This window comes from Pocillopora verrucosa, chromosome 14 (assembly GCF_036669915.1).
Source record: "Pocillopora verrucosa isolate sample1 chromosome 14, ASM3666991v2, whole genome shotgun sequence".
In the NCBI taxonomy this organism is placed as follows: Eukaryota; Metazoa; Cnidaria; class Anthozoa; order Scleractinia; family Pocilloporidae; genus Pocillopora; species Pocillopora verrucosa.
In genome coordinates this window covers 17703516-17715446 of record NC_089325.1, presented here as the reverse complement: position 1 = coordinate 17715446, position 11931 = coordinate 17703516, and the positions used below count along the sequence as shown (strand labels likewise).

Sequence of the window (11931 nt, the reverse complement as noted above, 5' to 3'; positions counted from 1 at the left end):
TTTCATCGCAACGGTTTTTATTTGCTGAGGATCTCCAAGACCACCGGGTAGAAGGGGTATCTGGAGGATTCTCCCCACTGCAGGTTCGCCCCCGTGCCACCTTTGCGAATTCGCCCCTTTAGTAAACCAAATTTGTCCCCACCTTAATCACTTCGCTTCTAAATCTTTCAACTCGTTTCCTTCCAGCAAAACATTTTCCTTTTCTGTACAAATCAAAATACATTTTGATCAACATGCAATTTTTTTTACTGAGTCAGTCTCGCAAATGTCCATGACATGCCCCATTTTTTCAACTTCTTTTGAGGATGTTAAATGGCCGTCCGCTACACTTTTCTTTGTCTTCTGTGTTCTTGCTTGTGATAGTAAAATCAACTGATTTGTGTCAATGTGGGTGTCGATAGAAGATTCGTGACAAAAAAAAAACGAATTAAAATCATCAAACACCATTACAGGTGAAAAAGCTTCATTTCTCGTTTCTCTCGTCGAAGACATTTGTTATGCGAACTTGCGTATTACGCCATTTCTCATTTAAACTACATACGAGAGAATTCCATCTAATCTTTGTATCAATACGACCGCAAGGCTTACTGGTTTTTACTGAAAAAAAATTATATCGCCGCCTCCTTTTTCATTAGAAGTAGCACAACTCATGCTTCCTCAGTCAACAATGAATCCTAACTATGCACGTTTCACTGTTCTTCTTATTACCGCCAGTCAAGTTGGCCTTACTTATAACTCTTATAACATTAACCGTCAAAGCGCCTCAATTTCCTCTGCCTTCCCGTATTCCCTTCCCTGCTCTGATTTTTCTCACTCAGAACACTACGCTGAGAGAAATTAGAATTTCTCTCGACATACAGCAACGCTGATTAAGGCTCTCAGACAGCCCTATTCTAGACGTACACCGCGTCCTCTAAAATTATTGGGTAATTGCGACTTCATTTACGTATCGAAGGTGTAAAGAGCGCTTTGCTAACTATAACGATACATTGTGTACGCGTGTTTAGAGCTTAAACTAACAAAGAACCTTGTGGCGGATACAACTGATCCCTCGTCCATGTTTGATACAATTTTTATCAAAACAGAGAAAGTTCAGTCTTCTACAATATAACATCAAACTTTTGTTCTACATTTTCAAAGTGTTGTGCGGTCATAGCTATCGTTGACAAATTTTTTGTCTTTCACTCAATCCACATGAATTATCGACGTATGGAGGTACATTATCTGGAACCCTTCTAAAGAAGTGCATTGACATTCACAGTTTTCTAACCCCTCACAAGTTAGAAAACTTGATATCCTCTCTACAACAACGAGCCAAGACAGGGTCCAAGGTTTTCAAAGCTGGGGTTTCCAGTATTTTGAGCTACTTTTAGCTGCACTGCACGGGTCTCTATGGGGACGAAGAGGTGGATGAGGAGGATGACGCCCTTGTATACTTTCCCGACGTTTCTTCTTGCTCGTCGTATTTTAAGGTGGGACGCAGAGACGCTCGGGTTAGTCCCCAAAACTTACTGGGCGACAGACCCTTTTTGACCGCAGTGAAACGCCATCCTAAGTGATCAGCGCATTGGGCACATTCAGCTATAGTCCAAGCATACCTAGAAGAAAAAAAAAACTCAAAAATCTAATCTGCAAGTAGTGTACACTTAACTCGCTCTGCTTGTAATCTGACTCGATTTTACACATTCAGTCAATTTCTCTCCCAGAATGTCAGGTTCTCTTTCACACTGTACATTTCTTCAATTACCAGCATCTAACTGACTTTCAGTATCCATGTTTATCTCGCATGTTGGTTTTACACTCAGCTCCGCTTTGTGAGGTCACTCCCTTACCGAGATAAATTAGATTTGCAAGAAAGCTAAACTAACAGAAAAACCCCATAAAAAAATACACAGAACAAGAGAAAATTACGCAAAGGTTACTTCTAACAAGGTTAGCAGCATTTAGCAGGGGTGGGTGGGGGAGATACCGACTTACCCTGGAAACCAGCTGTTCTGTGCGGTGGGTTTTCCTCTAAGTCTGATGCCGGAGGCTCGGTAAAATGTGAGCGTCTCGTGCACCCAGCCATTTGGATTCACATAAGCACCCAACGGACCATCCAAGGACATGCTGAAAAATAACATAAAAATACTGGAGAGTTAATTGAACTATGATTTAACGTTTAACGGAGTTAAAAACAGCCAGATGCGGGATAACATTTGGACATAACTTTTAACCCTGTTGCAGTGTGGCATTGTCATGCTACAACTAATCATTGAGAGACCAGAGTAAAAATGAATTAAGGAAAGACACGCTCTCAGGTGTATTTATCGGGTTCTCTCCTTCGTATGCGCAATGATATGTAGCGGTAGCCGAGATATAGAAAAAAATGGGTACTTTGAGGACAAACGTTCTTGAATATACCTAAAATTCATTTACAACAACCGTATAAATCACAAAAAAGGCCGAAAAGTTCTCACAAGGCAAATATGTGCGCTGCTTTCTAGCTTTCCGTCGATTTGGAGCAATATTACAGAGGAAAGTTTCATGGAACTCTGAAAATCATCATTTTAAACAATTCTACCAAAAATAAATAACACAATATTCACTTAGAATGGTCTTAACTCACCAGATGACGCCTCACCTGAACAAATCACTTTTTTCCACGATCTTGGTATCACAACTACGACAGCACAACACGCTACACTGTAAGACAAGTGGGGTAGTGGGTGTGACGTCAGTCGTCCGTCAGTCGGTTGAAAAAGGATTGGAAATCAATCGATGGTAGATAGGGGTTCGTCTATTTGAGAAGAGTTATGTACCTCTAAAAACTGGATTCGATAAGGGTCAAACAAAACTCTTAAAAAGTAAACAGTCATTCTCAACTTTACGAAAATTTACAATCCGTCTTCGTTGTTCCCGGAAAAACGATCCTATGGACTTGCGCGAAATAAAAAAGAGAAAAAAAATGGGGTCTTTGATCCCATTACTTCTTGCTAATGTCAAACATTCAGTTAACTAACGAGACCAAGGGTAATTGAGTTCGCGTAAACTTATCTTCGTTGGCACTTAAAGGCGAGTAAATAAAAACCAATAACAACGAAACAAAAGTAAACGATCCAGAACAAAATTAGAACTCGTTACTTTAAATGTCAGTTTAATCCCTGGGCGTGAGGAAAGCTGGTATTCTTTGACGTATGTCCTACATACCAAGGTCCACACAAAAAGAGAAAAACCTAAACAAAACAGCAGGAAAAAAAGGGGGAAGGATCGAAAAACGACAGGTGCACATGTTACAGTAAAGTATATACTTTGTTTAACAGTAAAGAGGAGGTTGCTCTTAAAAGTTTGAATCTTTTAAATTACCTTACGGACTATTTCTAGCTCTTTTCGTAGTCTTTGAGTAGGGCAGTTGATACCAAGTATTTGAAGTCTAAGGCTATCATCTAAGGGCATATTGGCTGCCACCCAAAAAGAAAAGTCTGAAAATGATAGACACAAAAAAATATACGACTGTTTCATCTTATGAAGCAATTACATGTACTTTGAACAATAAGTGTCACTCTTTTAAGATGCCTGCATTAGCTGTTTGCAAAGCATTGAGGTTATTGCGTTTCTTATCCTTCAAATACAGTTGCATCACACAGAAAAAATACTTAGGAACAACTCACCATTTACTGTGCAAGATGTTAATTTTTCAATGTTCTCTGGTATAATTTTATAAACAAACAGACATGTCCATACTTCTGTAACAACCACAAAACGTTCTCTCATCTTGAATTGAATTTCAAACAATGACTTTTTTGAATTGGACAAAAGTTTAAAAATTGGGTAATATCACTTTGGGTATATTCTTGGATATTCACCAGTTTATGCTGGGGATATATTTTGTTATGGGTTGCATTTAGACCAATGGCATACAAGAAAAAGGATTTGATGGATTATAACCTATGATATCATGCAACACTAACTGAAGCACTAGTTCTTAATCATTGTTACCTAGTGGTGATCTAGGAACGTTGTCGATACGTAGAGTTTCACTCCAACTTTTTAACTCTTTCTTGATTAGCTCCATCAGAAGAAACTGTAGAAATTTAAATTTGACACAGTAGTGAGATTATGTTTCCTTAAAAACTGCCAAGTTGCTGTTAAGTAGTGTGTTCTTGGGTTCTATTTTGTATACAGGAAAGAAATGATTGGTACACAATGCATGGGCTGTTGTATTTTGGGGAAAATCCTCTACTCCACAAAATATAAACAGTTTCCAGTAAACTGTTACAAATCATAACACTTGCTTGTGGACACCAGCAGTTTCTCATATTTCATGGAAATATTTTCAAAGTTGTAGCTCTATTGAAAAGAACCTTTATGATTCAGTCTTTGAAAAGTCACTGCTAAGACCCATGTGTTTTATCCTTTACTTTCACCATTCCCAAAAGAACTGTAGGTGATCTTGTTGAAGATCTGGAATGTGCCAGGTTGATCATGTGACAGTATCCAAAGGTTTTCTCCTTGATTAATATTTTTTATTGAACATTTTATAACTTACTGGATTGTACAACTCATATACCCAGCTTGGCCATGAACTTAGACTGGTGGGTACCTATAGAGTTGATCAGTGATTCAAGTTTAATAAGGTACCATATATGTATATATATATAGCTCTGCAGCAAACATTTAAATAGACTGTCCTGCTTTTGATGCCATAACTAGTTCACCTAACTTCTCTCTTGCATTAGAGAAACTTTCACCACCCTAGACAGCATTTCTTAAAGATTTTAGAAAGATTTTGAACACAAAACAAAAACTTTATTAAAAAAGATGAACGTCAAAAGAAGGGGGAACTAAATCCTCATATCAAGCAGTGTCCCTTTTGAAAAAAACAAACAAACAAACAAACCACAGGGATCACCAAGCTTGGTTCTTAGCTTTTGCCATATAGAGAAACATAAGATGGACTAATTGATCAATAGCTACATAAGATTGTCACTCTGCAGCTTGATCGGTGAAAACGAAATTAAGAAAAGTAATTAAGAAAAAGTAGTGTTACTTCATCAAAGTAAATTTGATGCCTCCTTAAAATCTAACCTTGTGATACTTATTCTTCCCCAGTCTGTTTTTTCTGGAGGTGACCTGGTGTGGTTTTTCATGGTAGCCACTAGTGGTTCCCTGGCAACCAAACTTGTGGTAACAAGACCAAAGTGCACCCTCAGGATGAGAGGGAAGGTTGACTTCTGGTAAAACATGCACTGTGGCCAGTAGAATACTGAGGCAGGAAAAAGCAAAACTTGGTTAAAATTTCAATATTTGAGCTCACTCCTTCATTCTAAAGACACTAAATGTGACGAAAATGTTATCAACTGGTTGTGACCCTATTCCAGTTCATGCCTTCCCATTGTTTTTCAGGTACTACATATTGTACAACAACTGTACATGGGTAAAAGTGAACAATATTTCATTGATTCACAGTTGGCCATTGGTTGGCTGACAGTCGGCTAACAGTTGGTTGACCGTTGGCCGACTATATCTTTTAGGAACTGTTCTTCTCTTTTACCATGTATCAGTTAGAGTTATTAGCTTAGAGACTTAAGCTACAAGGACTATAAGAGGTTTCTTTACAGAAGTATAAGTCTTTAAAAGGTATTGACTAAAACACGTTACTATCTTGCATGACCTTGTAACTCACCCATCCACTTGCCTACGCAGTTCTTTAATTCGAAACCTTTGACGGCCTGTAGCTTTGATACGCAGTGTATTAATTCCTGCATCAGACTCTTCTTTCATGGAGAATATCTCTGCTGTGGTTCCAATGGCAGCAAGCAGCTGGCTTTGGTTAATGCCATATCTAGAGGACAACATGATATCAAACAATAAACATTGATATTATGAAATAATGAGAGGCTTGTTAAGAGATACGAACTTGAGCTCTTGTCTTTAGTCACTGTAAAGCTTTTAAAGGAAACAAGAAAGAAAAGTTTGCATATTTTCAGTTTCACAATTTTTATCAAAATATCATTTCAAATCATGTTCGATAGAGTTAAAAATATTTGACCTAGATAAGATATAAAACAATATATAACATTTAAAACCTGAAATGAGCTTGCAATACAATCTCCCAACAGAAGAGTTACTTATGAAAAAAACATTGGCAATAAATTAGAAAAGAAGACATGTTCTCTGAGGACTGTGGCATAAATCTCTCACCTTGCATTTACCATGCCAAACGTTCTGTCTTTTTCTATAATATTTTTCATCATTGACACGGACTGGTGTTAAGAACAATTACATATGTAGTTAATAAAAGTCAATACATCCATATTTTTTTACAAAAAAATTGTAATCAAATAATACTAGATGTGCAGTCCCACCTTCCCACCCATTAAAGAGAATTAATGGCTATCAGAGAGATAAATTCCCTGATTATTTTATTTCCTTCTGAGCCCTTTTCAACATAGTTTTGAAAGACTAAAACCAAAGTTAAAAAGACCAAAGGAAAATATCACTGGGAGCCAATTAAAACTCATTAAAGAGAATGAAACTGCTTGATGCTTAGGAAAACATGAGCAACCAAATCTTAATGGTTGCAGTTTTTTATTCATTGGAAGTTGGTCAAGAGAGTTTTCTAGACCAGTCATAGGGCATAGTTGAGTAAAACCAATGCAATCTTGTATTACTTAGACATTCAATTGAAAACAGCTGCAGTTTAGTTGGTCAAATCATTTACCTTGTAATGTAAAAGTCAGTCAGTTAGTTTCTTAAAAGTTGCAACAGAGTTAAGTTAAGCTGACCATTCACCTATGTTAAAGTGAAGATTTGTCTAGTATATCTCTCAAGTCATGAATATATTTCTTAAAAGTGTATGTCCAACCTGAGGTTGAAATAAGTGAAGAGGAAGAGTTTGTCCAGGGACCAGAACAAGACCAGGTAACATCAGTAATGGAAGGGTGATATGTGAACCAGGCTCATGATATGTGCGTCCACTGAACTCATCCATTTCTTCGCCAAGATACTGCAAGGAAAACAGACAAATACCTTAATTGTTCAAGATTTAATGATTCCAGTCATAAGTCTTACACTTTGGTAAATATACACTAATTTGTGTTTTAACCATTTAACCTCTAAAAGTGACTAGCATCTAACTGCTCCTTACAAAATAATCCTAGAATCAAACATTAAGTTCATGAGAATGAAGAAAGTGATCACTAACTAAAGCACCTCATGATTACTGAACAAATTCCTCTTAGTGACAGCTTAGGAAATGTAGGGAGAAAAGTATGGAGAAATTGCATACTGATGTTAGGGTTAAAAGAGTGCAGGCTAATGCTCACTTGATGGCGAGTTGGAAGAGACTGGTCAAAATTCACTGTACACTCATTAAGGGCTCCGCCTTCATCACTATCCTGGACAATTTCAGCTGAATAAAAACCACAAAAAAAATACATTAAATATTTTAGTAAGTCAGATAAATCACTCATTACTGACAGAATGTCGAAATACAAATTCATATGCTTGCTATACGACAGCTGAGTTCATGAATGTCTTGTTCAGAGTAACTCTAGTCACAAAAGTCGAAGTTTAACGTCAGTACAGTCTAGAGTCTCCATCAATTATTTCATGTGTACACATTGTTGTCAGTTCAAATTGTCTTTGGTCCTGATAAAGCAAAAAAGTTTCCTATAAATCGAGCGTATAGCCCTCTTGATAGTAGCCCAAACCATACTGGCTTTATATCCACTGAGGAGAAAATTAGTCGAAATCTCTTTACTATTGCATTAACACTTCTTTCTGCACCTTGCTACATTCTATGCAAACTTCGCCCGTTACACCGTTTTAGAGACTTCCCTCACAACATTATACTACCTGCCGAGTCACTTGTATCTGATTCAGAATCACCCCTGAGGTACAGTTCAAGTTCACCATCGTATCCATTTTGAACGTTAAGATCTTCATATTGCTCCTCGTCCGAAGACTCCTCCGCCATGTTTGTTTTGATTCTGCAACTGCTGCAAGTAGTTCTGGGACTGGCCGCCTTCGGCGGAAATCAAACGTCATCTTTGCCAACTGACCAATCACAGAACGCTTCGTATGCTGCAGTTCGAAGGGAAACGTTCTGCTACCAAGAAAACAACACGTTTGCTTAGGTAGACAACTTTGTGTCGTTCTTCTTACGGATCGAAATATTCTTCACTCATCAACTGTTTGCCTGTTGAATCACAGACAAAAAAACTATGAACTGTGACAATCTTGTTCTACTTGTAACGGCGGCATTTAGTATTCTGGTCATCGATTTGGCTTTGGCCAAGGACTATTACAAAATTTTAGGGGTTCCTAGAGATGCGAACGGCAGACAGATTAAGAAAGCTTTCAGGAAGCTTGCTGTAAAATATCATCCCGATAAAAACAAAGCTAAGGATGCAGAGGTGAAATTTAGAGAAGTTGTGGAAGGTAGGTAATGCAAATACTTGACTGAGACGTCAATATCTCGCTTGAAATGTGATTGTCGATAGTGTTTGAGCCCCTTAGAGGCAAAACAATCGTATTGAACAAGATTTACCAGTCACCTTCACCAATTCTTTTTTTAATTAAGGTTTTATTTTCCTAATCGAAATGTAAAAAGAAATCTTGAATTCGTTTTTCGTGGATTATAGATTCGCAAAAACCCACTAAATAAGTTAGGTATCTTCAAACACCGGGTGTCGATTTCTGTGTTGTTCTGTGCTATAATCACTGTCAAACCACTTGGCGAGATATTTAAATTTTACCATGGTAATTCATGATTGAGTGGCGATCGCCTCAGTTCCTTAAACAAATGTTCTTATTTATAGAGATTGATGGATTCTAGTAAATTCCGCAATTGTTTGCATTACATTGCACTTGTGGATTGCACAACAATATCTTAATGTTTTTAATGTTTTGATTTTCAAGTGAAGCGTGTTGTCAACATTTGAGTCACAATGGTTTAATTTCTGCTTAAGACGGAATGAAATGTCTTGAAACTTTTTGAGAGGATTTGGAAATGCTATCATTTCGGTTTATGTCGTGCTAATATTTCTATCTAGAACCAACTTACTAAAATTGTCAGAGAATTATATGGTTACGTTAAAAGTACATGATTACATAAGGTGTACCCGAACAATTTGAGGAACAAATTAAATGTGTAAGAAAATTCAAGGGTACATTGTACAGTCAGGTCAGAGGTGAAATGCATGTCAGTTTTCATGCAGGATCGAAGATGTCTAGCAGTTTCCACGAACATTTTAGTTTCATCCTCAATAAATGAACCTCCAGTCTACAGACAAAGTTTTGATGTCTTCATGTGTGTTATATTTTACTTAGTAAACACTTTTTGTCATAATGTATAGGTGTCTGTCTTGTATTGTGGAAGAAATTGCAAGTGTCTGTTTGAGAAAGTAGTGTCAATGGAACAATCAAAGCCATTATGAAACCACAAAATCCAGTCTACCAAACACTGATTTGTACTGAAAGGAATTAAAACTTTCAATGCTTTTTTTCAAGCCCATGCTACCTTCAATATTTTAACTGCATAATTAGTTCACTATCATAAAATTAACCATAAAACATAATCTAACACCACTGACCTCAAAGATGTTGCTAACAAATTTACTTCCCCTTCCATACCTGTAGCATATGAGGTACTATTTGATGAGAAGAAAAGGCGACAATATGACCAATTTGGATCAGAAGGGATGAATAATGATGGCTTCAACTTCAATCAAGGATTCCAGAGCTTTGATGATATATTTAAAGACTTTGACTTTGGTTTTGGAAATGGACACAATCAGAGGGGAGGAGGTGGAGGTTTTAAGTTTTCATTTGGAGGAGGATTTGATGATTTCTTTGATGATGATGATGAGGAGGATGATGACGAAGATGACTTTTTTGGAGGAGGATTTAAGTTTGGTGGCTTTGGAGATTCATTTTTTAGTGATGACAGCTTTCACAGCGGTAGACATAGAGATGACTTTTACTCTGAAGATAATGGGGATAGATTCCACAGAAATGTCAGACACTCAGAGTTTAAACAAACACAATCAAGTAAGTGAAACATGAAAACTTATTTTACATGGATTTAAAAAGTAGCTCATCAGATTTATACCACAGAAGAGCTAATTAATGTTAAAGCAGCATCTAGCAGTGTTACTGATCACTACAGTGTTACTGATCAAATAATCCATAAGGTTTCAAGTGTAGTACTGGGGAAAGTAGAAGCAAAATTCAAAGTCAGGTCTTTGTTTCTTATCAAATTGGATGTGGCATACTTTTGTTAGGTGCTTTAACTCCATCCACTGAAATGAATCTTTGGTTGAAATAAAATAAAATAACATTGGTGAGGTGTATGTGTATGACGTTAAAGAAAATGCTAGATGTTGTGTTGGTCATCCTAGCTTTCCAAGTTTCTTTCATGCTGGGTTAATGAAGAAGTGTGAGTGGGTGTGTTGTTGCACTGCATTTAAATACATCCATGTTGCAAATAACATTAATCTACATCATTATAATATGCCAAGGTTGTCCTGAGGTAGATCTGAACTTTCTAATTGGTTCTTGCTTGGTCACCATTTTTCCATACTGACCATTTCTAAGGAAACAGTCATGAGCCATATATTTTTGTTTGCAAAAGCCAGCAAATTCAAAATGTACAAGTTTGGTCCAAATACCTTATAATTAACTGTTTACTAACCTGGCTTGCTTGAGGCATACTGGGAATATTGGTCCTTGATTGTTTTTGTACAGTCCTCACAGCACTCAGTCTGTACTACCACAACCTCATAGCAATATATTCCTTAGTATGGCCCTCATGCTTAGTTGGTAAGAACATAATATAATTCAAGTATTCTGAGTGATGCAAAATTATGTCTTTGTTGTTATGTTAGTAATAATCATACATCTTTTGATTTTTAGGAGGTAGAAGTTGCAGAACTGTCACAAGGAAAGTGGGAAATATGGTTACAACTTTTACAGATTGTTCGTAAGGATGGTATTTAGTAATTTTTAGAATACAATCCTCTTGGGCTGGGGAATTGACTAATGTAATGGGGAAACTTATCATAATCAAATTGGGTTTCCCCGTGCCACAGGTAGTTGAAGGAACTGATAAAGAGCTGTTAACTACAGTTGGTAAAAAATTACAAAGAATAACCTAGTTTTAACAGAAATCTTATGTAATTATGTTAGGCAAAGTATAAAGTTAACTCACAGGAAATAAATAGGGAAAATTATTACTTTAAGGAAATCTAAACAGTACAAATTTACTCATGTTTTCAGTGATGGGTTCAAAAGTGGGCAAACTTGAATGGAAGCCCAGGTTGACGGTACCTTAGAATATTTGGTGGGTAAGGGATTGGACTGAATATTTGTAGGAATAGTGCAGGCAGTCACCAATAAAAATGGTCTATTCTACTGCTAAAGAATTGAGATAGTTTTGTACTTGATTGAAGGTTCTCCCAACTAACTGTGGCTCTGAGGGTGGTATGATATTTTTCTCAAATCATAATGTCATAAACTGAAAAAAAAAAATCTTTTTGTTCTTTATTTGTATTAGAATGAGTTTAGATTTCTACAATATTTAAAATGAAATACCATGGTAGTAGTGAAGGATTCATTGTTTGCCATTAAACACGGTAGTTTCACTCAGTAATTTAGTTATATTATTAAATTATGTGTTCTATTACACACAAGATTGACTGTATTTAGCAACTAAATGTAAAGTACTATAGACCTTTGTCTGTACATAATTGTACATGGAATAAAGTGATGGTTTCTTAAAGATGTATCCTTCTTTTGATGAGATCTTTGAAAACATCTCTGAACATTTCTGTTTAAAAGAGTTGGGAAATCTTTTTAATGCATTGGAAATAAAGATTTATTTACTAAATTTCTTGAAAATATAGACACAAAATGTCAAGTGAGGTAACAAGATGGGTGCTTTAAACA

At 36.5% G+C, this 11931-nt stretch overlaps 2 protein-coding genes across 2 annotated transcripts; one reads left to right on the top strand and one right to left on the bottom strand.

Annotated features, from left to right (window-relative positions):
• Positions 1 to 433: 433 nt before the first annotated feature.
• On the bottom strand, positions 434 to 7970 carry LOC131787651 (protein cereblon-like). Its single transcript, XM_059104744.2, has 12 exons — positions 7840 to 7970; positions 7308 to 7393; positions 6848 to 6988; positions 6184 to 6245; positions 5666 to 5824; positions 5068 to 5245; positions 4529 to 4582; positions 3979 to 4063; positions 3346 to 3461; positions 2624 to 2685; positions 1978 to 2109; positions 434 to 1598 (listed from the first exon to the last, which is right to left on the bottom strand). Exons 1-12 carry the CDS (start codon positions 7958 to 7960, stop codon positions 1391 to 1393), a joined length of 1404 nt encoding a protein of 467 aa, XP_058960727.1. The 5' UTR covers positions 7961 to 7970; the 3' UTR covers positions 434 to 1390.
• A 102-nt stretch (positions 7971 to 8072) lies between these two features.
• On the top strand, positions 8073 to 11808 carry LOC131787654 (dnaJ homolog subfamily B member 9). Its single transcript, XM_059104747.2, has 3 exons — positions 8073 to 8424; positions 9625 to 10035; positions 10900 to 11808. The coding sequence occupies exons 1-3, from the start codon at positions 8208 to 8210 to the stop codon at positions 10968 to 10970; spliced, it is 699 nt and encodes a 232-aa protein (XP_058960730.1). The 5' UTR covers positions 8073 to 8207; the 3' UTR covers positions 10971 to 11808.
• The last annotated feature ends 123 nt before the right edge of the window (positions 11809 to 11931 follow it).

What these genes read in the sequence shown, in the direction of transcription:
- LOC131787654 (XM_059104747.2), top strand. Translation starts at nt 8,208, where the DNA reads ATGAACTGTGACAATCTTGTTCTACTTGTAACGGCGGCATTTAGTATT. An exon ending in ATTTAGAGAAGTTGTGGAAG is followed by an intron (nt 8,425 to 9,624) that starts GTAGGTAATGCA and finishes CCATACCTGTAG; the next exon opens with CATATGAGGTACTATTTGAT. An exon ending in GTTTAAACAAACACAATCAA is followed by an intron (nt 10,036 to 10,899) that starts GTAAGTGAAACA and finishes TTTGATTTTTAG; the next exon opens with GAGGTAGAAGTTGCAGAACT.
- LOC131787651 (XM_059104744.2), bottom strand. Translation starts at nt 7,960, where the DNA reads ATGGCGGAGGAGTCTTCGGACGAGGAGCAATATGAAGATCTTAACGTT. An exon ending in TTTGGCATGGTAAATGCAAG is followed by an intron (nt 5,825 to 6,183) that starts GTGAGAGATTTA and finishes GTTGTCCTCTAG; the next exon opens with ATATGGCATTAACCAAAGCC. An exon ending in TATATGAGTTGTACAATCCA is followed by an intron (nt 4,064 to 4,528) that starts GTAAGTTATAAA and finishes AAATTTCTACAG; the next exon opens with TTTCTTCTGATGGAGCTAAT.